At 38.6% G+C, this 24,630-nt stretch overlaps 1 protein-coding gene across 1 annotated transcript; it reads left to right on the forward strand.

The window, feature by feature from the left end:
• The first annotated feature begins 331 nt into the window (after window positions 1-331).
• Window positions 332-24,186, forward strand: LOC127423417 (scavenger receptor cysteine-rich domain-containing group B protein). Its single transcript, XM_051667698.1, has 12 exons — window positions 332-449; window positions 5,911-5,947; window positions 6,705-6,727; window positions 8,850-8,861; window positions 11,958-12,260; window positions 12,484-12,552; window positions 16,827-17,141; window positions 17,244-17,321; window positions 17,627-17,692; window positions 20,469-20,783; window positions 21,885-21,995; window positions 23,636-24,186. Exons 1-12 carry the CDS (start codon window positions 332-334, stop codon window positions 23,950-23,952), a joined length of 1,764 nt encoding a protein of 587 aa, XP_051523658.1. The 3' UTR covers window positions 23,953-24,186.
• Window positions 24,187-24,630: the final 444 nt, after the last annotated feature.

Consider the following 24,630-nt stretch of genomic DNA (forward strand, 5'->3'; position numbering starts at 1 on the left):
TCTGCTCTCATGTCAATACAAGTCTATCCAGAACAGAACCGCCTGCAGGCTGACAATTTGTTGTTGTATGCATGTGTCATTTTGTTTCACATAACGTACTATAGAGCGAAATGAGCAGACTCTGTAGTAGCCTAGATACTGTAGTAACCTGTTATTGTGAGGTCTGCTGGTCCAGAACTACTATAGTGAGAATTAGTGACAGTAAGAGAAAAATAAATAAATCTTAAAATAACAAATTGGACATTGATAGATGAAAATAATAAAATTGAAGGAACTCACTGAGTGAAGGTGTTTATCCGTGTTGCAGGTGTCCAGGTGGATCCGTTCTGCCATGAAAGGCCAGCGTGTCTCAGATGGTGTGCGCAGACGCTGGAGATCTGCTGCCTGCATCCTCACCTGCCTACTGGCATCACTGCTAATGCTAGCCATCATTGCGATTCTTCAATATGGTGAGTGCTATTGCTTCGTAGAAAGTGGCCACAAAAAGTCATATATAAATAATAATATTTGGCCTTCCAGGGCCACTGTCTCAGTACAAGTCTTAGTACTGTTTCAAGTAAACATCCATTATAATGGATTTTAATGGGAGAGAAAAAGCTTAATATGAAATAGTGTATTTCTCCTTAGATTTCAGAGTCGTTGTTTTAGCAGTGAATAGTTACAAAAAAATGTGTTTTAACTAAACTTGTACTGTACTTTTGAAGGCTACTAAAAGTGCTGCAGTTTCTCTTCCAGAATGAGCTCTGAAATGCAATGCAATGTAATGTCATGTCATGAATTACTGGTGTTTTTGGAATCACAATGGTGAGAAACAATTATCATGCATTTGAATGCTATATGTTTGACAAATTCCTCCTGCTTCTGACTGAAAACATGACAGACAGCGCTGATTGTAATTGTTCTTTCCCCGGCAGCTTCTGTCAAGTGTTGTGTCCGTGTAACGTTTAACAACCGATATCTCACAAAACTCATGCAAAAGGTGTGTTTTTCAGGTCCATTTCTCTCATTTTGTGAAACATTATCAGCAGCTTAAGAGTGAGAGACGCTAAAATATGGGACAAACGGTGTCCCGTATGGGCTTCAAACGGAACGCAATTTTGTTCCCTCAAATACGGGACGATTCCGTATTATACGGGACGGCTGGCAACCCTAACTGTGCTGTAGCTGGTTAAGTGTTAATGATTGTTATTATGGTCACACAACCAGGCCTGATGTAAACTGTTTCTGCAACTTTCTCACAATATCACTAATAAACAGTGCCATGAATTTTATCAACCTGGTCTCGTGGATTCACGTTACTATATCTACATTTTCGCAAAAAACTACTTTTTACGTGGCTCATTGTACGTATCGTGAAATGGCACAACAACACTAGAGGCGCAACAACGATGACTTTTATTCACTTTCACAGAAATTACAAATAAAACGGCAGATTATCAGTTCATAAACACTACCTTTTTGCCCTGTTACTCACACAATGCTATTTGATGACATATTTTACTATAGCGCATGACATTTTAACATTTGCATTATTATCCAAACTTGTGTGAGTGTTATCAAGCTGTGCAGTAGCTCACTAATAGAGAGTTGCACTTGCAATGCAAAGGACCAGCGTACGAGTCCTGAAGAACACGTGAGCTGAAAGTGTCATAGAAACGCTACAAAATTACGTGGTTGCTTCAGCAATTGTTTTTAATTTCACATTTGCTTTTTATGACTCTGTCAGATGGGTTTAGGTTAGGTTTAGGGTAGGGAGGTCGGTTTTGTTGATTTAAAACTCCATACAGTGGACATTTCACCTCTAAACTGCCACAATACGTGAAAGATACAAGTAATATTGTATCATTTTGCAGAAAATCAGGATGAATTTTAAATCGTGTTTGCTAACATAGCAATAACTAACTATTAAACTTGCATAATTCACATCCCTCACAGGAATCAAACCAACATACTTCTAGTTACCAGTCTGAGCTTTAACCAGTAAGCCACACCATCAAGTATCAAGTCCTTGGCTTTTAAAGCATGCTTTCTGGACCGAGGGATAATGTGTGCGCGTCAATCTGAAATGTGAATATGTGATTGTTGTTAGGTCAGCAGAAAGGTGAAACGTTCTTTATGGAAGTATGTTCTGTGCAATTGTCAAAACAAATAGCAAATTGTATTTGCAATTACGTTTTCTATTTGTGGACGCATAAATTGCGACCTAATGCAAATGCAATTGCAAATTGCATCTTACCGTTTGCATTTTCGTTCACACGAATGTACAATGTTTGCCAAATTTCAAATGGAAATGCAAAGTCCCATTTCCCATTTTTTACGAGTTTTGACCCTGTCGTATTGAAATAGCAAAAGCAATTACCCCGTATGCTTATTCACCTCCTCTGCGTCCCATATGGATCCTGCCAAAATTGAAATCGCAGTTCCCTTTGCTCTTGCATTTCCGATGCCTTATATATCGGTGTTGGGGTGGGAGTTTATACTGTGGGCATGTTTTAAGTTGGAAGTGACGACAGTCACAGTCGACCACATTTTAGAGTGCCTTACTGTCGAATATCTCTTACAAGTCAACATGTATTTTGTTCTTTTAATATAATTGTACTTTCTTTATTTTAACAATTTTACTGCTTTTAGAACAGTTTTATCGGCACTTTATATTGCAATATTTATTTTTTGAAATGTTTTTTTTGCACAATGCTCTGCTACTATATAATGTTATGAAATTTGTTACATTACATGGTATAGCAGAACATATGGCAAGGTGTGAAACATATGATAAGTTGATTAATCAATGATTAATAGTTGACTAAGATAAAATCTACAGATCATTGATAATAAAAATAGTTACCCTGGATATTTCACCATTTATTTTCCACATAGTAATGAAATTATACTGTAACTATAATTAAGCCCGATTTGTTTCCCTAATCTAAAGCACTTTTTAAATGGAAACTGGAATATCCACTTATCTCTGTTAACAAGATTTGGACTAGTATCAAAGTAAAAATTTATTTGAAAACGTTTACATAATTGCAGATACAAATCAGATTGAAGAAGCTTTATTTGCAGGATATACATATGTTTACATTGGCAAAACATTATCCAACATTATGCATACAACACATCATATGCTGCAGTTTCATTTTCCTGATGTACAAGCTCTTTTAATAGTTTCTCTGATCTTTTCTTTTTGTTTCATTGTTCTTTTTCCTTTTTAATTTCTGTAATACACTGTGTAGGATGTTCTTGGCATTAACAATAATAATTATATATATATATATATATATACACACACACACACATACACACACACACACACACACACACACACACACACTGAAAAAATTATCTGCACGAGAGAGATTGAACTGATGCCAAACGCACGTGAGAGCCCCGGTGTGCACAAAAGAGATCGAAAAGTTAATCTACGAGAGAGGAATTGAACCATAAATATATATATATGTGGACCCGCTGGGTCTTTCTTTGCATGTCCAAACTCCCCCGCCTTGTTTGCCTTCACTTTTGTCAAGTACTGCGCCTCATAGTCAACAGCAAGGCTCTCTAAAGTGCGGTCAATCGTCACTTTCAACTAAAAACACGCCCCACAGTATAAACTCCCAACACTGATTGACAGGTTGTAACAAGGTTCTTAAGATGGGCAAGGAGGAGGAGGGAACCAGCTGAACAGTCAACATAACTTTAATAATAAACTGAACTCAAACATAACATAAACTGCAAAACAAACATAGAAGCACACACACAGCTTCGTGCGTCTCTCTCTCGCTCTCTCTCTTGAACTGGCATCTCTGGCCCCCCCTTATCTCTCTCCCGCTGATTAGTCAGCTCAGCGCCAGGCATGTGTCATCACAGCCCGGCCACGCCCCCCTCCTCGTCACACTCCTCCACCACCAGATTCAGGCCAGGGAGACCTCCGGCCTGACTTACTCCCCCCTCCTCCCTTCCTGGATGGAAGGTGTTGCCCTTTCAGCCATCCTTCCTCCGGCCGGCCTTCCCCGCCTCCTGGGAAACTGAGAGAGATGAAGGGAGGGAGAGGGGAGAGATAAAAAGTGTCTCGCCAGTCCCCAGACACACTGTCGCCTGGTCCTATGCCAGCTGGGCGTTGGTGCTCAGCGATGCTGGGCGATGGCACTGGACCTCGCCTCCTGGCGGACGGCAGCAGGCTCCTCCACTTCCTGGCGGACGGCACCGGCTCCTCCATCTCCTGGCAGATGGCAGCGAGCTCCTCCGCCTTCTGGTCAACCACTCCAGTACCACCGCACCATATCTCCTCGGCATCACGACCATCTAACAGCTGCAAGGGCTCTCTGACAGCGCATCCCTCCTCCTTCCCAGGTTTTGGCACCAATGTATCAAGATGGGCAAGGAAAAGGTGGGGTCTAGCTGAACAGTTAACATAAAACTTTAATAACAAACTGAACTCAAATAACATAAACTGCAAAACAATCAAAGATGCACACACACAGCTTCGTGCATCTCTCTCTCTCTCTCGAACTGGCGTCTCTGGCCCCCCCTTATCTCTCTTCCGCTGATTAGTCAACTCAGCAGCAGGCGTGCATCATCACGGCCCGGCCACGCCCCCCTCCTCGTCACACAGGTATCTATTTAAGGCATCGGAAATGCAAGTGCAAAGGGAATTGCAATTCCATTTCAATTTTTGTAGACTCCATACAGGACGCAGAGGAATATAAATAGCATACGGGGTAATTGTTTTTGCTATATCGATATAACAGGGTCATAACTCGTAAGACATGGAAAATGCAATGGCAAATGGACTTTGCTTTTCCATTTGAAATTTGGCAGATATTGTACGTTCATGTAAACAAAATTGCAAACAGTAATACACAATTTGCAAATATAATTTGCAATTGTTTTGAAAATACTTCCATAGTGCTTGCGCAAAATCCCTTTGGCAAAAACGTGAATCTTTTGATTGAGATATAAAAGGTCACTTTAAATCTTGATGCTCTTAATTAAGAGATTTAGCCATTTTAATGGAAAAAACTGTCAATAGGTTAACTGATGCTTACCGTACCATTAACAGTGATGAATCAAATTATATTTATAGGTGTCATGACACGAGGAATCAAACGTTCCTTGATCTTTTGACATAAAAGAGGTCACTGTACTATAAAAACATACTCAAAACTTCCTCCGCACTGCAAAAAAACAAAAACAAAAAAAACGTTTGTTGAAAACCAAGCTGCCAAAACAGCTTGTTCTCGACTTCTTGCACATTGTGATGTCACACTGCGGTAGACATTTGCATCTGACCGCCTCCACAACAACACATCAATGCTTTACCTTTAATCACTTCAATAGCCCTGCCCAGTGAGCAGTGAGATGGCAAAGAGAGTGCAGGTCAGTCAAGAGCAGAGAGCCAATCAGAACAGTGGGCGTGTACTAACAAGTCTTAAAGGAGAAGCAGCACCAAAACAGAGTGTTTCTGACAGCGATTCAGAATGAGGATGGAAAACATATTACAATAATAAAAGGCATGTCATGGCCCCTTTAAAAAGACAAATATGTTTCTTCAATGTAAAAAGTTTGAATTACCTTATAATTAACAAAGAAAATGTAGACTGTGTTTAATAAGACAATGATTGTTCTTTTACAGTAAACTAGTTACAATTAATGAAAAACAATAATCAGGTGTTCCCACAAGTCCCTGTGTGACCCATCACATTTGTTATATTTGATTGAAATCAATATATTTTCTTATATTTTTGATATCAGTTATGTACATTGTGCATATTATGTACATTATTTTTTAGTCACATTTGTTACACTGTCAATATATATTTATCAGCCATTGCTCCATAAATGTAATAAATATTTTACAGTGTATGGTTTATGTTTAATTTGCTTTTAATCAGTCATTTTTTCTGTGTGCAGGAGATCTCAAACTTCGACGAAGATCTATCACCAGTAAGTATGATTATAAATAATTTCCACATTCCATTTAATACGCAACCCTAATGTAATGCTATCAGTAATATTACACACTATTAATACTATTGTATTAAATAGTGTTGTGTGTGTGCTATGGCAACCATCACTATTGCTATTTCTCATACAAACTAAGGGTACGTGATTTGAGCAAACCCCTAACACTAAGTATTAAACTACAGTGTGTTCTTTAACTCCTCTTGCACATTTGTGCAAACCTCAAATTATATGGCTTGTTTTGGCTATTCCTTATAAAAAAAGATCAAACATCCATTTTTTTGTCTGGCGGATGATAAAACAGGCCTATATTGTATGGTCTATATTAAAATAAATGCTTTAAATGTACAGTATAAGTGACCTAAGCCACATGCCTGGGGAATTAACTTGAAAGGGAGTCATTTTTCAGTGACATTAACATCAATAAGCAGAGAAGCCTGTGAATTGACTTCAACAGGATGTGTTATTAAAAAGCCTCTTTTCTGCTGTCTTTGTGAGATGCTGAAATTGTACAACACAGATTCATGGTTATACGCAAAAGTTTGAATAGAGATTAACATTAGCTGTCTCAATACTTCTTCAAATCAGAGGAAAACAAACCCTCGAGTGAAAGTGACCAATGTGTCCATGGAGGGAAGCGAGGACTGAAGTTTGTCCTGAACAAAGTGAAGAAACAAGAGAAAGTAATCTAGGCAATATGTCTCACCAGTCTTAACTTAGAAGTGTTTTAATTACACTTAAAGGGATATTTCACCCAAAAATGAAAGTTCAGTCATTGTTTACTCACCCCTGTGTTGTTATAACAATATACGACTTTCTTTTTCTTAACACAAAAGGAGAAATTGAAATGAAGTGATGTCATACAATGACAGTTTATGGTGACCACCTCATTTTTGTGAAAGTTTTTGGACCAGTGCCAGTTCACAGTGGACAGAGTTACCCATGCGATGATGAAAATAGAAAACAAGCGATCGATAGAATATACCGTCGCTCCTCACGGCTGGCTAGGTAAAAAAATCTGATTATCATAGAAAATATACCTTTTATTGTGTGTCGTTTGCCATCGGTTTAGGACATGGTGTGACTGTGGCTGCCTGTAGCCTCCTCTATATTTCTGTTTTATTTCAGAGTACTCTGTTAAAAAAAAATAAGGCTGGGCATAGAAATGCATCAATTCGTCGTCTACAAACTCTTCAGACATGTTTAGTAAGTTCTGTTCTCTGTTTTGTGTGCAGCTGTGTTGTGTTCTGTTGTCGCTATCACTGTGGAGGACCTGATTTTAGATAAACTAAACGGTTTTCGCTTGAACGCCCCAATGTTGCATGGGTGCTGCTCTTGTGCCCTATCATGAACGCGCACAGGAGATCAACGGTCAGTGAACATTTTCACTAAATAATACATTAGATTTCGGTTTGTTTCTCACCAAACCGTATTGTTTGCTTTCATAACAATCATGAGTCTCATGGAATAATTTATTAGACTTCTGAATTATACTTTTGTGTTCTTTTGAAGCTTGAAGAGGTGGTCACCATAAACTGACATTGTATGACATCACTGAGCACAACATTTTTTCACAAGTTTTGGGTGAACTAGTCCTTTAATATATATTTAAGATTTATAACTAAATATTCACATTTTATCCAATGATTTCCTGTTTTTACTGTTTAGAATACCTGTATGTGCAGAAGAGTTTCTTTAAAAGTTTTAGGACAAAGAAAATCTATGACGTAAAATGAAGAGGGAATATTTAAAAATCTGCACTTATTAGACATGTGCTTTTTTACTTTTCTGAAGCGCACTGTAGCGTATTTTCTAGGGATGCACCAATATAAAGAATTTTGGCAGATACTGATTTTAACACAAAAAAGAAAACTAGAGGCCGAAAACGAAACAGATACCAACATTTTGCAACTTGCCTTATTTTGTCATAAGATCACTAAGATTTACTAAGGATTGCTTAAATAATTTACATAAGTCAAAGAAATCAAATTATGCTGGTTTCAAAGTGTTTTAGATGGTTTCCCTTATCATGTATAGGTAAGTGCCGCTTTCACAACTGTCACGTCCGTTTTTGGCATTTTTTTCACATTAACTTGAGAACGAGAGAATAAAAATAAATACTACATGTTCTTAGGAGTGCCAACCCTTCTACATAATGTGGCTATTATTATTTCTTGATTGTGCATTTAAATTCACAGTTTTTTCAAAGGTTGTTACTAATTAATTATAATTAAACCATCGTTTTTTTCATGCCGCCGTTTTCATGCTTATATGCCGATGGTTTTAATTTGGTCAGTAATTAGCTGATAAATATTGGCAGCCGATACATCGGTGCATCCCTAGTCATTTACATCAATGAATCAAGATTCCCAATGCACATCTTCGCTTTTTTTTCCAGTGAAGTAGAAGTAAATGTATAATTTTTCAAGTTAAATAAAAAGTAAAGCATCTCAATAAGGTAGTAAGTTAAGTTTTAATGAGACTTTAAGTCTAAGAGGTTTAGATTGAAGTAGACATGAATTTGCAGATAAACCTACCAAGCAGAAGTATTAATCATTTTCGCCACTCCACCAGCTTTTCAGCTGAATTTGGTCACATTCACAGTGCTTATTGTAAATATTTAAACTTGCATTATATATTTTGCCATCCCGCATATATTTCTGTTCTACAGTCTCTCTGGTAGCACAGACTGAGCAGAATTGTCCTTCCTGTTTCGCTGAGTCTAAAATTACAGGAAAATAGATATAGTAGATATAGAGGGTTGTAGGTATGGAGGGCCAAGAACCTCCTTTCAACAAATAATTTGACCAAAATCGTTGTACTCTCTGTCTCTCTCTCTTTCTCTCTCATTTTTTTTCTCACAGCCAATATCACTGCCTCAATGACAGCACAGTCACAAGGTGAGCATTTTCTGAGCAGCTCTTTCTCACCCTTTCATACTCTTTCTTACCTGACCCAAACATCTTTGTACAAGAAACACACCCCTAGAGAAGACACTAGCAGAAACATTGGGACAGCAAGAGAAATATGGAGATGATACAGATCATAATCACCTCCAAAAACGGCCACTTCCTTGCTCAACTTACACAATCCGCTTCAACCTCTATGCCATGTCCTCTCACTCTCTCTCTCTCTTCCCTTTTGCATTCATTTTTTGGAGTCATATGTCATATTTAGACTTATTATTGTGCCTTAAGTTGAAGGGGATTAGGGACATTCTTACTGGGTCTATTATATCATTATATTAGAGCCGTACTGGACTGTTTCATCTTGAGTTATTCATTCAGTAACACACACTGAGCCAGAAGAGCTTTCAGGTGGGCTATACTGTGACCTTCAGCTGAGCTAACAAACAAAACAGTACCAAAAAGTAATATGGTAATACCATGGTTTATTTGGACATGGTACAATGGTAATATCATGATTTTCCATTTTTTTTGGAAACCATCACCGTAATACAATGTTTTTGGACATTATTATGGAAATACCATGTTTTAGGAGATACATGTTTTTTGGACGTCTGTTTTGGTAACACCATGTTTTTTTGTGGAAATGATCATGGTAATACCATGTTTTTGGACATGTATCACAGTAATACCGTGTTTTTTTAAAAAAAAAATTAAATTTTTTTTAATTATCACAGTAATACCATGTTTTTGGAAATTATCACAGTAACACCATGTTTTTGGACATTATTACACTAATACCGTGTTGTTTGGACATTATCACAGTAATTCCATGTTTTTGGAGATGCATCACTGTAATACCATGTTTTGTTTTTTTTGGAAATTATCACAGTAATACCATGTTTTTGGACATTATCACAGTAATACCATGTTTTTTGGAGAATTATCACATCAATACTATGTTTTTTGAGGGTAAATTATCACAGTAATAGCATGTTTTTGGAGATGCGTCATGGTATAACCATGTTTTTTGGACATCTATTATTGTAATACCATGTTTTTTGGACATGTATCGTGGTAATACCATGGTTTTGGTATTACAGTTTCTCTCAATCGCTTTGGCTCAGTTCTCAAAAGAGAATTTTGTTTTTTTTCAAAACAATAAGTTCAAATCTCTGAACAATTAGTTTCTTGTTCACACCACATTTGAATTTCTTATTCATTGAAGCAAACTGCACGTGTTTTGGCACATGTGTGCAAAAGAGTAAGAACAATTGTCTACAGTTTGCACAATAACTAAAAGCACTTGGCTTGCTGATCAAAACTGATGAGTTGATTCTCAGTGAAATTGTCATACTCTTCTTAACATTCTTATAAACAACTTATAAACATTCTTTCATCGTGTGAGTCATCACATGTAAAATGATCCATTCAGTTATCAAAATCTGTCAGACATACATGTATATTCTATAAATATCTATGACATGGAATGTTTGTGATGTCTGCTAAATCTCTGGCCAGACCAACAAGAGCGACAGGACGTCCACAAAGAAGATGAGAACTTGTAGTGTTACGTACTGTGAGGAGGTACAATTTATTGTTTTTTACAGAACTACCGCAGGTTTTCATTGTTGCATGTTTTTCTCTTTTTCTCTCTCTCTCTCTCTCTCTCTTTTTGCATGGATGTCATTTTGTGGCAGTTTTCTGTTCACTATGTATATGACTTTACATGTAAAAAAATGGACATACAAATGTGAATTTTCTGTTTACACGTAACACATTGCTACAAAAATAAATTTACTGTATACATGCAAATGTGCATATCCTTTTTCTGTGTATTACAGTATTGTACAGTATTGACTTTTCCCAGTAAACTTTTACCTACTGTTGAAATCGGTATCTAATAAGCTCAGTGTGATACACAATAGCATTCAGCTAAACAAAACTGACATTCTTGTAAAGTACAGTAAGCAGTCAGTCATAAAAGCAGAACAAAAATGAAATTTGTATATAACAAACATTTCCAGGGTTGACTGCCATGGTGAAAAAAACATTGAAACATTTTGACCAGTACGGCTCACATGATGACAAAAAAACGTTTCATTTTGGTGGCATTGGCCAATTTACTGACACAATAACTTGGTTTTAAAGCATGAATGAAATGTTTTGGGTGAGTTACTACATTTTGCAGACATGCAATAGAGTTGTGATGTCCCATAAAACAGTTGTGACAATTGCACTTACAGTTTAGAGAATGTTAAGACTGTTTCAAAAAATTAGCCAAAGCGATTGAGAAAAACTGTATTCACTGTAATATATATATATTTTTTTATTATTAATATTATTATTATTATTTACATTTATCACAGTAATACAATGTTTGTTTTTTGTTTTGTTTTTTTTGAGATGCATCATGGTATTAACATGTTTTTGGACATGTATCATGGTTTTATCATTTTTTTTTTTTTTGGATATGTATCATGATAATACCATGTTTTTTTTAAATGCACAGTGGTAATACCATGGTATACTTTTATGTTCTTTGGAGGGCCATGTAAATACCATTGTACATGGATCAATGTGGTAATAATTCAGTACAATGCAATATCAAAATACCATAGTATTTCCATCTAAAACTATCACTGAACCATAGTACTTTTTTTAATTTTATTCTTTTATTTGTACCATGGTATTACCATGTTTTCTTTTCTTTTCTTTTTGGACAAGTACAATGGTAGAACTATGGAATTCTTTGAAGTACCTTGGGGTACCATTTAAATAATACATTTAAATGTGAATAAATGTAAGAGTAAAACCCATGGTAATGGAATATGGTAATCATTCAACACCATGGTATATATCAAAGTAGCATAGTATTACAATCAGACAGCATCACTTCACCTTGGTATTACCATAGTACCTTTTTGTAGGGATGAATAATACACATGGAAAACACAAGTAAAAATATGTTGTGACATATAAAAGTCAGTTTTGCCTAAAATCTGTTTTCTAACAGTGTGACATAAACACATACTTCAAGTACTTCATGTTATTTTGATTACCTGTTCTTCTTCCACATCAAACCTTCAGTGCGGCTGGTGAATGGTAGAAACCGGTGTGAGGGGCGTGTGGAGGTGCTCCATAACGGCACATGGGGAACGGTGTGTGATGACGACTGGGACATGGTGGATGCTAATGTGGTTTGCCGGCAGCTGGACTGTGGACTGGCCGTTGCCGTAGGGAGCAGCTCCAGATTTGGACAGGGTTCTGGGCCAATTCTGCTGGACAACGTGGACTGTAAAGGGAGAGAGATGGACTTGAGTCAATGTGGGAATCAGGGATGGGGAATCCATAACTGCTACCACTATGAAGATGTGGCTGTTACCTGTAGAGGTATGTTGGGTATGAAGTGATACTCAAAGACATCAGCTGGTTTGTGTTCCTTAAATGGTGTATGCTTTGTATATTCTTTGTGTAACTTCTAGGGGATCATTATGCTGGCTAGACAAAGCCAACATACTGTTTTTTTTACAAACTTGGGGAAATAACTCCAGTTTTAATGTTGATACCACAACATTTAAGTCAATGATTATTAGTCTCTCTCTCTTTGATGCAGGCAATAATGCTGTTGAGCCTCGAGCAGGCCTAGAACCAACTACACCATCCCGTCTGATCTCTGGAATAAGTAAGTTGTACTCACACACACACATTCACATACAGAGAGTGAGATTTATGTTAAATTTCCAATTCTAGTATATTGTTTTACACTTTAATAAAGCACATTTCATACTCAAAATCTTTACGCAATGTCTCCAGCAATAAGCAATATTCTAAAGGCCACTACAGAACCTTTCTGGAACTATTGTGTTTGTCCTTTTCTTTTGTTTTTCATGTCTTCTCAGTCCTGCTTTAGTCATAAGAAGTGGCCACCCATATCTAATTTACATGTTATGATGTCTAAGAAAGTAAAAAAGCACTAAGGGAATTTTTGGAGGGAATTTAATTACATCATCATGGTATGGAATCATCAGTTAGTGCTTTGTTTCTCTGGCAATATGAGAAAGCCTTTTGTGTCCATGTGTTAGTTAAATTCAATAAAAGAACATGAGAAATATCAGCATTTGCTTGCTTGAAACCGTAGCCCTCTGTTTTGCCTCATATTCAATGCAGAGTTGAGCTCAGCAGTTTAAAATTACCAACAACCTGTCCACACCCTCCATGGAGGACTAAACTAAATGAAATCTGATTCAAAAGAGTTTCTTTTTTGTCACTTTGTCAGTTTGAACCAGTCTGGCCATTCTCTGTTGACCTCTCTCATCAACAAGGCATTTCTGTCTATGGTAACTCAGATAACCACTCTGTACAATTGTGGTGAGAAGAATATCATCTCTGAATGCTATTCTGAGATCCAGGTTGGCGCTGTTCAGTGGCGGATTTAGGCATGGGCGACATGGGCAGTTGCCCAGGGCGGCATCTTGTGGGGGGGCGGCGTCATCTTGCATGGGGGCGCATGAGGCACCCACATAGACTGTCAGGGCCGAGGTCTTGCAGTACTGAACAACAGGTTTTGCTGTAGATTCAGTGGGAGACAACAGAACCAGGTCATTTGCTTACAGCAGGCATTTGATTTCTGAGACGTGTAGAGCGAGACCAGGGACGGCAGATCGCTTCAGACTGGTTGCCAGTTCACTGATGTAAATATTAAATAATTTTGGGCTTAAACAGCAACCCTGTCTCACTACGCGCTCCTCTGAATGATATTTTGTCCTTTTTGTGCTTATTTCCACACCACATTTGCATTCAGTGTACATTGATTTAATAAAGTTGTAGGCTACTGTACCTCCAACATCACTTTCAATAAGTTTGTACAATAATCCTTGGTTCCAGATCGAATCATATGATTTTTTTAAAGTCTATAAAACATGCAAAAATGTTGCCTTTATTTTGGACAAATACATTTTTCAATTAGACTATGCAGTGTGTATGTAACCAGCTCTGGTCGCCCTGCTCCAAACAGGACTTGAACCAGCATCTCTGGTGTGATAGGCAGGTGCGCTAACAAGGAGGCTAAAGCCTCTAGTGTCAGTTGCTAGTGCACCTCTTGAGGTCAGGAGAGTGAGGTTTACACACTGCACAGCTATCTACCAGCTGGCTCCTGTTACACTCACCCCACTAAACCTCACTCCCATCTGGGTCACGGCACCATTGTAACTGGCCCTGGTCGCCCCGCTCCGAACAGGACTTGAACCGGCATCTCCAGCATGGGAGGTGTGCTAACAAGGAGGCTGAAGCCTCTAGTGTCAGTCGCTAGTGCACCACTTGAGGTCAGGAGAGTGAGGTTTACACACTGCACAGCTATCTACCAGCTGGCTCCCATTACATGTAGATATGGTCATATGTTCGGTAATTTGGTAGAAATCCAATTTGACTTCTAATCAAGAAGTGAGCGCATTTACATGCACGTTCTAACACCGATTATGATTAATAAGCTGGCAACGTCTTTGATCATGTACAGTACATCCGGAAAGTATTCACAGCACTTCACTTTTTCCACATTTTGTTATGTTACAGCCTTATTCCAAAATGGATTAAATTCATTATTTTCCTCAAAATTCTACAAACAATACCCCATAATGACAACGTGAAAGAAATTTGTTTGAAATATTTGCAAATTTATTAAAAATAAAAAAATAAAAAAATCACATGTACATAAGTATTCACAGCCTTTGCCATGACACTCAAAATTGAGCTGAGGTGCATCCTGTTTCCACTGATCATCCTTGAGATGTTTCTACAACTTGATTGGAGCCCACCTGTGGTAAATTCAGTTGATTGGACATGATTTGGAAAGGCACACACCAGTCTATATAAGGTCCCACAGTTAACAGTGCATGTCAGAGCACAAATCAAGCCATGAAGTCCAAGGAATTGCCTGTAGACCTCCGAGACAGGATTGTATTGAGGCACAGATCTGGGGAAGGGTACAGAAAAATTTCTGCAGCATTGAAGGTCCCAATGAGCACAGTGGCCTCCATCATCCGTAAATGGAAGAAGTTGGAACCACCAGGACTCTTCCTAGAGCTGGCCGCCTGGCCAAACTGAGCTATCGGGGGAGAAGGGCCTTAGTCAGGGAGGTGACCAAGAACCCGATGGTCACTCTGACAGAGCACCAGTATTTCTCTGTGAAGAGAGGAGAACCTTCCAGAAGAACAACCATCTCTGCAGCACTCCACCAATCAGGCCTTTATGGTAGAGTGGCCAGACGGAAGCCACTCTTCAGTAAAAGGCACATGACAGCCCGGCTGGAGTTGGCCAAAAGGCACCTGAAGGACTCTCAGACCATGAGAAACAAAGATTGAACTCTTTGGCCTGAATGGCAAGTGCCTTGTCTGGAAGAAACCAGGCACCGCTCATCATCTGGCCAATACCATCCCTACAGCGAAGTATGGTGGTGGCAGCATCATGCTGTGGGGATGTTTTTCAGCGGCAGGAACTGGGAGACTAGTCAGGATCAAGGGAAAGATGAATGCAGCAATGTACAGAGACATCCTTGATGAAAACCTGCTCCAGAGCACTCTGGACCTCAGACTGGGGCGAAGGTTCATCTTCCAACAGGACAACGACCCTAAGCACACAGCCAAGATAACAAAGGAGTGGCTCCGGGACAACTCTGTGAATGTCCTTGAGTGGCCCAGCCAGAGCCCAGACTTGAACCTGATTGAACATCTCTGGAGAGATCTGAAAATGGCTGTGCACCAACGCTCCCCATCCAACCTGATGGAGCTTGAGAGGTCCTGCAAAGAAGAATGGGAGAAACTGCCCAAAAATAGGTGTGCCAAGCTTGTAGCATCATACTCAAAAAAACTTGAGGCTGTAATTAGTGCCAAAGGTGCTTCAACAAAGTATTGAGCAAAGGCTGTGAATACTTATGTACTTATGTGTGGGTTTTTTTTTTTTTGCAAAGATTTCAAAAACTTCTTTCATGTCATTATGGGGTATTGTTTGTAGAATTTTGAGGAAAATAATTAATTTTGGAATAAGGCTGTAACATAACAAAATGTGGAAAAAGTGAAGCGCTGTGAATACTTTCCGGATGTACTGTAAATGCAATAAATCTGTGTATGTTCATAAACTGATCGACACGGGTAGATTGTTACCCATTACACTGAATTCACATTGCATGTAAACACCTTTACCGGCGTTCTTAACGGTTTATCCAATGTGCGCACGTGTTGTGCGCATGCCTTTTCACAGTTTGACGTCAAAAGCAGACAATAAAGCGATTATTTCAAATCTCATTTAAATGCATTTTCCCATATTTCTCCATTTTTGGATAGCCATTTCTTTATGATCAGTTTGTTTTAGGTTGTTCCAACCCTTAATTCTATGAACTTTTATGATCCATAAATCTGAGTTTCCCAGGAAACGTTTCCTCACAAGTTTGCAAGTTGGAAGTCCGACATCAAGTGCCATTCCATTGAACTTTTCCTAATAGGTAGTTGTAAATTCAGAGTTTCCGAGGTAAATGGAAGGCGGCATAAGTGCACTGAGCTTTGGCATGTTTCAGATATGGGACAGTCTGGCAGACTTACAAGCGTACAAGCATACTTAAGTGGGCTAGACCGCAAATGTGGGTTTTGAGACTGGGCCAAAGTCATCCCTTGCATTTAAGCGATCTACCAAAGCGTGGCAAATCGGTTCGATCGATTCATTTAAAGAATCGGTTCTAAAGAATGATTCCTTTGCAAATCTGACTTCACTAACCCATTACACTTGACACACATTTGTCATCACCTACTGGTGCGAATGTGCACTACATAAAAGGTTACTGAATGCATCAGTGAACAAATCTCTTTGGTGAACGGATTCAAAAGACTCGAGTCAGTATCAAAGGGTTGTAATCTCTAGCTGACATATGATCAGTCATAAAGCCATAAAACTTCCCTTCCTTTGGTACAGGAGATGGTACCATACGACTGGCAGGGGGTTTGGACCAATGCCAGGGCAGGGTGGAGGTCTACTATGGGGGCAGTTGGGGAACCGTGTGCGATGACGATTGGAGCATGAGAGACACAGCAGTTGTGTGTCAACAAATCAGCTGCGGACAAGCTGTTGCTGCAACTACCAACGCCTACTTCGGCTACGGGACAGGACTGATTTTGCTCGACAATGTGAACTGTAATGGGCATGAAAGTAACCTGGCCACCTGTTATAGCCTCGGCTGGGGAATTCATAACTGTGGCCATCATGAGGATGCAGGTGTCATCTGCTCTGGTGGGTAAGGCACTCTGATCAATTCAGAAACCTAGCAAAGAAAATTCATAGTTCTTAGCACCCTCTCTCTCTCTCTCTCACACACACACACACACATTGTAGGTTCAAGTTCCACCACGTTCCCCTCTATCAACACAGAGACTAAAGGACGAGGATTCATCTTTACAGAAAGTACACCAGGTATAAATGGTGCCTATATTGTACTTGGCTTGTAGCTTCACCTGCTATTTTCCTTAATATACAGTTGAATTAATAGCCAGTTCACTGTGTTAACAGCTGTGCCTGGCACTTCAGTTTGGGCATTTACAGCCAGATAAAGTGAACAGGCCATCTGTGACACATTGACTAAGACTCCTGCAAAGGAAATACATTAAAGCACCAGCAGATGGCATGATTTCAAAACATCACTGCTGCCACACAATGCCAGACTGAGTAGGCACAGTTCTCATTTTTTTTTCCCCATCTTGTTTTCCTGTTTCCTTTAGATACAGAAATGACAGTATCACTGACTCAGACAACAACCACTACGACCACTGCAGCAACAACAAAAGGTAGTAATAACACTGTCTAATGAAGCATTTAATGAGATCCTCAGTAGTACCTTGTCTGCTGTACAATTATCTCTGCAGTAACCATCTCTGATGTTACTGAATTATACAACTGAAGTCAATGGTTTCTGAAATTGTAGACTGGAGGATAATCTCATGATTAAGAAATCAGTGAGCATGATTTTTAAAAACATTAAACCCTTACATGCACAGATAGGCAGACAGGCAGGCAGAAAGACAGACATACAGACGGACTGATAGACAATACAGACAGACAGACAGACAGATAGATAAGAGTTCTGTGAAAAAGTATATCCTGATTTCTTCTATTTTTGTGTATTTTTCATACTAAATTGTTTTAGATCTTCAAACAAGATATAACATAAAACTAAGGCAACCTGAGTAAACACAAAATACAGTTATATACAGTTAAATATATATACTTTTATTGAAGCAGAAATGTTATCCAACACCTGTATCACCCATGTGAAAAACTAACTGCCCCCTTAAACTTAATAGCTGGTTGTGCCACCTTTAGCAGCAACAACTGCACCCGAACACTTCTGATAACTGGAGATCAGTCTTTCACAACGCTGTGGGGGAATTTTGTCCCACTCTTCTTTCCAGAACTGCTTTAGTTCAGAAACATTGGAGGGTTTTCGAGCATGAACTGCCCGTTTAAGGTCCTGCCACAGCATCTCAATCGGGTTCAAGTCAGGACTTTGACTAGGCCACTCCAAAACTTTAATTTAGCTTCTTCTGAGCCATTCAGAGGTGGACTTACTCTTATGCTTTATGCTGCATAATCCAGTTGCGCTTGAGCTTCAACTCACGGACTGATGACCGGACGTTCTCCTTTAGGATTTTCTGGTAGAGAGCAGAATTCATGTTTCCCTCAATTATTGCAAGTCACCCTGAAGCAGCAAAGCATCCCCACACCATCACACTACACTGTAAAAAATAAATAAATAAATAAATAAATAAATAATAATAATTATGTAAAAAAATACAGTAAAAATATAAACAACTTTACACAACAACCTGTACATATTACAGTTTAAAACTGTTGTAATTTACATGACCATGCTGCACTGTAAAAAAATAAAAATGGTTAAATTTACAGTAAAAAACAAAAACATCATGAACTTGTTATAAACCTTCTGAAACTGTAAAAATCTGCTTTTTACTTTATAAGGTATTGTTAATCACTGTTAAAATTACAGAAGTGCACATGATGACATGAAGTTCATCAATAGTGGCTCTTCCAGGAGCAATGACCAATAAACATGTAGAGACAGTGTTCAGTGTCACTCACACAAACACAAAACACCATCAGGGTAACACATGTGAAATTTAAATAATGCAGTAAACATGAACTAAACTACATTAAATATAAAACAGAACACCCCAAAGTACATAACTGATATTAAAAATAAGAAGAAACATAACTATTCCCATAAAATGTAATGAAATACGATGGGTCATGTAGGGAAATGTGGGTACGCCCGATTATTGTTTTTTACTGTAATCTTAACAATAATTTACTCTAAAAAGTACATGTACTCTCTTGTTAAACATAATGTAAATTTTTTCCATTAATTATACAGGAAAATCATACTTTTTACAGCCAAAAAATTTAATTTTTACAACATTTTATTGCAAAAACTACTGTAGTCTTTTAAAATATATATAAAAATATTTCACTGTATATTTTACAGTTAATACTCATTAATCAATTAAAAAAAAAAAATCTGTAGCATTTTTTTACGGTCTTTTACCGTTAAAATTACAGATATTTTTTTACAGTGTACCACCACCATGCTTGATGCATGTTTGATTTATGCCAGATGTAACGGGACCACTTTCTCCCAAACAGTTCCACTTTCAACTCCTCAGTCCACAGAACATTCTCCCAACAGGTTTGAGGATCATCAAGGTGTGGCCTTAATGTTCTTCTGGGTTATCAGGGGTTTTCTCCTCGCCACTCTTCCATGGATGGCATTTTTGCCCAGTGTCTTTCTGATAGTGGAGTCATGAACAGTGACCTTTATTGATGCGAGAGAGGCCTGCAGTTCCTTGGATATTGTCCTTGGCTTTTTTGTGACTTCCCAGATGAGTCGTCTCTGTGCTCTTGGAGGAATTTTGGAAGGTCGGCCACTTCTGGGAAGGTTCACTACTGTGCCACGTTTTCTCCATTTGGAGATAATGGCTCTCACTGTGGTCCTTTGGAGTCCCAGAGCCACTGAAATAGCTTTGTAACCCTTCCCAGACTGATGTATTTCATTCACCTTTTTCCTCATCATTTCTGGAATTTCTTTCGACCTTGGCATAGTGTGCTACTGGGTGAGACATTTTAGCCAACTTCATGCTGCTGAAAAAGTTTTATTTAGGTGTTGATTTGATTGAACAGGGCTGGCAGTAATCAGGCCTGCGTGTGTCTAGTCCAGCTGAACACCATTATGAATGCAGTTTCATAGATTTGGGGATTTAGTAACTAAGGGGACAAATAGCTTTTCACACAGGCCCAGTTGGTATTGGATAACTTTTTTGCTTCAATAAATAACATTATCATTTAAAAACTGTATTTTGTGTTTACTCAGATTGCCTTTGGTGTATGTTAGATTTTGTTAGATTTTTTTTAAACAATATAGTATACAAAAAACAAAAGAAATCAAAGAAATCAGGCAAATACTTTTTCACAGCACTGTAGACAGACAGACAGATAGATAGAGACACTATAGTTTCGATCTAACCCTTTATGACCATCTTTTTTTTTCAGAGAAGCCAAACGTCCGATTAGTGAATGGTAACAACAACTGTCAGGGGCGAGTGGAAGTCCTCTACTTTACGGTTTGGGGAACTGTGTGTGATGATGACTGGGACATGGACAATGCTCTGGTGGTCTGCAGACAGCTGGGATGTGGGCCACCAATTGCAGCCAAATCTCTGGCTCACTTCGGCTATGGTTCAGGTCCCATACTGCTGGATAACGTCGACTGTCGTGGCAATGAGCAAAAGCTGACCGACTGTTTTAACCTGGGATGGGGACAGCACAACTGCGGCCATCACGAAGATGCTGGAGTTATCTGTGCACGTAAGAGGGGACGGCAAAAATTAAATGAATGAAAACCACAGTCATCCAAGTCGGTTATGCCAATGTAGAGTTGTAGTCTAACAGAAATCATCCAAAATCATCACGTCTAGATAAAAAGATTCAATGTGCATATGATGTATATATACATGTATAAAAACAGCCCTAACATTAGGCTTTATTTTCTTAAAGCTAAATATAATTTCTCATATTTTTCCTTTGGAGTTTTTGGAGCTTAAATGTGACCTGTTCTTAACTCATTTCATCAAACCTCATCCATCTTCTTCCATGGCATTTCGTTACATAAACAAGCATTCATTCAAACGGCAGTCCAATACACATACACATGCATGTACACTGACAGTCCTTCATTCATGAAATTCACACAGACTTTACAGTGAACACAGATACAGACACATGCATACACACACACCCTTCACTGCAAATGAAACACAATGTTCTGCTGAACTAAGCCAAGTCTTCAAGCCATTATTTGTTTTGCACGCTTCCTCTTCCAGGCACACTTACAAATACACAGATCTGTGCTCTTCTGTTCCTTCCTTCTACTCTCACGACTAATACAAACACAAATATATTTTACATTTGGCTGCTTTTACATTGACTGTCACTTCTTAAATTCCCAACCATAACCATCACAAGAAAACTGATCTAAGATCAGCATAGAATGGCCATTTTTAGCAGTACTCTCTGTACACTAGTTGGCCATGTCTGCATGAAAAATAAAGAGGCGAGTCAGAGCACATCATCATCAGCACAGACCCAGAGGGGAAGTCAGCCTCTGTACGGGCCACATGCATCCACTAACGCATAAATATATGCATGCATGTGTCTAACAGATGAGCATTTAAGTGGTGAGAGAAAGACTAAACTAAAGATAAAAGAATAAAAAATACAGGAATCAACTCTTAAGAGAGTGTTCATAGATCCAGAACGAGATAATTGTTTTAGACCCGAGCTGGAAGTTGGTTAATGTTTAGGCTTTAGAAAGGAATGCATTCAGAGCCATTAGGTTGAGTCTAATGTTTTTCCAGGAGTTAATCAAACAAATCCTTTTAAGTAAGCTTCTCTATTTTTGTCTTTAAGCTCCTCTGGATTTTGAGGTAATTGCGAGAGACTTTGTGTTTGGGATAACAGAGAAGATTACTACAACTACAACTGCAACTGCAACTACTACAACACCACCACCAGTGGAAGGTAAAAACGCTGACATTCAAAAGGTGACACTCAAAAAAGATGGTTTACACACAATCAATTATCAAAAACTTCCTGAAAGACACTGAAAACCTTCCTTTACAGCAAGAAAAGTGCGTAGAATTTACTTTGCTCTGAAGTCTCAGTGGAATAAAACAAGGCTACTTCGCAATTGACATACATGTAGCCTTCTATACGATACAAATGTTGCAGGTGATGCACAAAAGCACATACTTTTAAGCAGTGACGGTTCTAGCTTGTATGGCACCCTGGGCGAAACCCGCTTCAACACGCCCCCAAAGTTGTTGACCTGGGGGGGGGGTCTGTGTGGGGTGCCTCGTGCCGCCCCCCGCAAGATGCCGCCCTGGGCAACTGCACATGTCGCCATGCCCAAATCCGCTACTGCTTTTAAGTAAGTAGTTAGACAGTGTGGGAATACAGAGAGACTTCCAAATCATAAATTTGTGTTTTGAGAGCACAGACCTCTTAGTAGCATACTGTTTCGCATATGTACTACATATGTATTGAGCTGAATTCATTCATTAAGATAAGATTTATTATTTAACTTGCCCTGTAGGTGCATTTTACATTTAAAAACAAGAAACGCCACTATAATGGGTTTGATTCCAAGTCACAAACTGATGAAATGTATTGAATGGACAACTTTGGATAAAATCATCTGACTAATGCAAATAACTGTACAAGTCGAAAGTGAACACTCAAATATCCTACTCTTCTGTTGTGCAAGGAGTTGTGGCAGGGTTGCGGAAGATTCTTGAAACTGTAGCTTCCCAATCTACAAGCTGCTCATTACTTAAAGGAATAGTTCACCCAAAAATAAAAATTCTCTCATCATTTATTCACCCTCATGCCATCCCAGATGTATATGACTTTCTGTCTAATGCTGAACACAAACAAAGATTTTTAGAAGAATATTTCAGCTCTGTAGGTCCATACAATGCCAGTGAATGGTGACCAGAACTCCAAAAGCTCAAAAAAGCAGATAAGGTCAGCATTAAAGTAATCCATAAGACTCCAGTGGTTTAATCCATGTCTTCTGAAGCAATCCAGTGTAATCGAGATTGAAATCATGATCATTCCTAGAGACTGCAATGACAAGATGTACAGTAAAAAGGAGTTACATTTTGGTTTGTTCTCACCCAAAACCAACTGGATTGCTTCAGAAGACATTGTTTAAACCACTGGAGTCTTATGGATTACTTTTATGCTGTGTTTATGTGCTTTTTGGAGCTTCAAAGTCCTAGTCACCATTCACTTGCATTGTATGGACCTACAGAGCTGAGATATTCTTCTAAAAATCTTTGTTTGTGTTCAGGAGAAGAAAGAAAGTCTTACACATCTGGGATGGCATGAGGGTGAATAAATGATGAGAGAATTTTCATTTTTGGGTAAACTATCCTTTTAAGCTTTCATTTTCACCTGCTTGGGGAATCTTAATGTTTGTTCCACCAGAGATACTAAACAAAGTATGAAAAGTGTGCAAACCAACCCTGGTCATTCTTGTTCAACCCACACTAACTCTTGTTCGATTATTATTTAGGAAGGATAATATGTGAAAAGGGATGCAGCTTATCTCTCTCTCTCTCTCTCTCTCTCTCTCTCTCTCTCTCTCTCTTCTCAAGGTACCATGAGGCTCATAGGGGGGATCCATCGTTGTGAGGGCCGTGTAGAGATGTACCTGAGAGGAGAATGGGGTACTGTGTGTGATGACGCTTGGGATCTTCCAGATGCTAAGGTGGCGTGTAGGCAATTGGGCTGTGGGCTGGCCCGAGCCGCCCAAGGGCAGGCGTACTTTGGGCCTGGTCGTGGCACAATCCTCCTGGACAATCTAAAATGCAACGGCACAGAAGCTACTCTCATTAAGTGCTCTCACATAGCATGGAATGTCCACAACTGTAACCACTCAGAGGATGCCAGCGTCACATGTGAACTCTCATGACTCCACCCACCACTAGCCCTACCCACCAGTGTATATGATGCGAATGGATTCAAATGGTTTTGACTCAAGGACTTGTACACATTTTGTAAATACCAACCCGAAGAATAGATTTTACGGATAAAACAGTTAGTGGGTGTGAATTAAGAAAAAAATAAGTTATGCTATTAACTGTTACATAAATAACTGTAATAAATATTATTAATGAAAATTCTAATAATGCACTTTATGAACTATAAGAACATATACACATAGGTGTAAAAATATGCTGAACACATTTTTGAAGCTATTGATATGCAGTGAAAACCAAAGTTTTAGAATCTTTTTGTTTTAGATTTAGTCTCATATGCATGCCATTTTGATCGAGACATAAGACTGCAAACCCCTCACACACAAAAAGTTAATTTTGCCTTACTTAACCCTTCTGCTGTGTTCATTTTGTGCCAACACATTTTGTGTTCCTAGTCAAAAATGACCGACCCACTAAGATTTATACGTTTATAAATCTCTCATATTGCATATATATAAGATATTGCATGAAATCTTTTTTTATCAATTTCTTTTTTAGTAATTATGACAAGTTTTGTACTCATTTTTTGAACATATTTTTATTGATAGAAGGATTTACTGAACTGAGCTCATACCAGGCTAGTGGGGGCACTCCCTGCGGAAAACAAAAAT

Source organism: Myxocyprinus asiaticus, chromosome 3 (assembly GCF_019703515.2).
Source record: "Myxocyprinus asiaticus isolate MX2 ecotype Aquarium Trade chromosome 3, UBuf_Myxa_2, whole genome shotgun sequence".
Classification (NCBI taxonomy): domain Eukaryota; kingdom Metazoa; phylum Chordata; class Actinopteri; order Cypriniformes; family Catostomidae; genus Myxocyprinus; species Myxocyprinus asiaticus.

Excerpts from the sequence above, each read along its gene's own strand:
- LOC127423417 (XM_051667698.1), top strand. The coding sequence starts at position 332 with ATGAAAGGCCAGCGTGTCTCAGATGGTGTGCGCAGACGCTGGAGATCT. Across the intron at positions 450-5,910 it reads CATTGCGATTCTTCAATATG|GAGATCTCAAACTTCGACGA; the intron begins GTGAGTGCTATT and ends TTCTGTGTGCAG. Across the intron at positions 12,553-16,826 it reads CCGTCTGATCTCTGGAATAA|GAGATGGTACCATACGACTG; the intron begins GTAAGTTGTACT and ends CCTTTGGTACAG.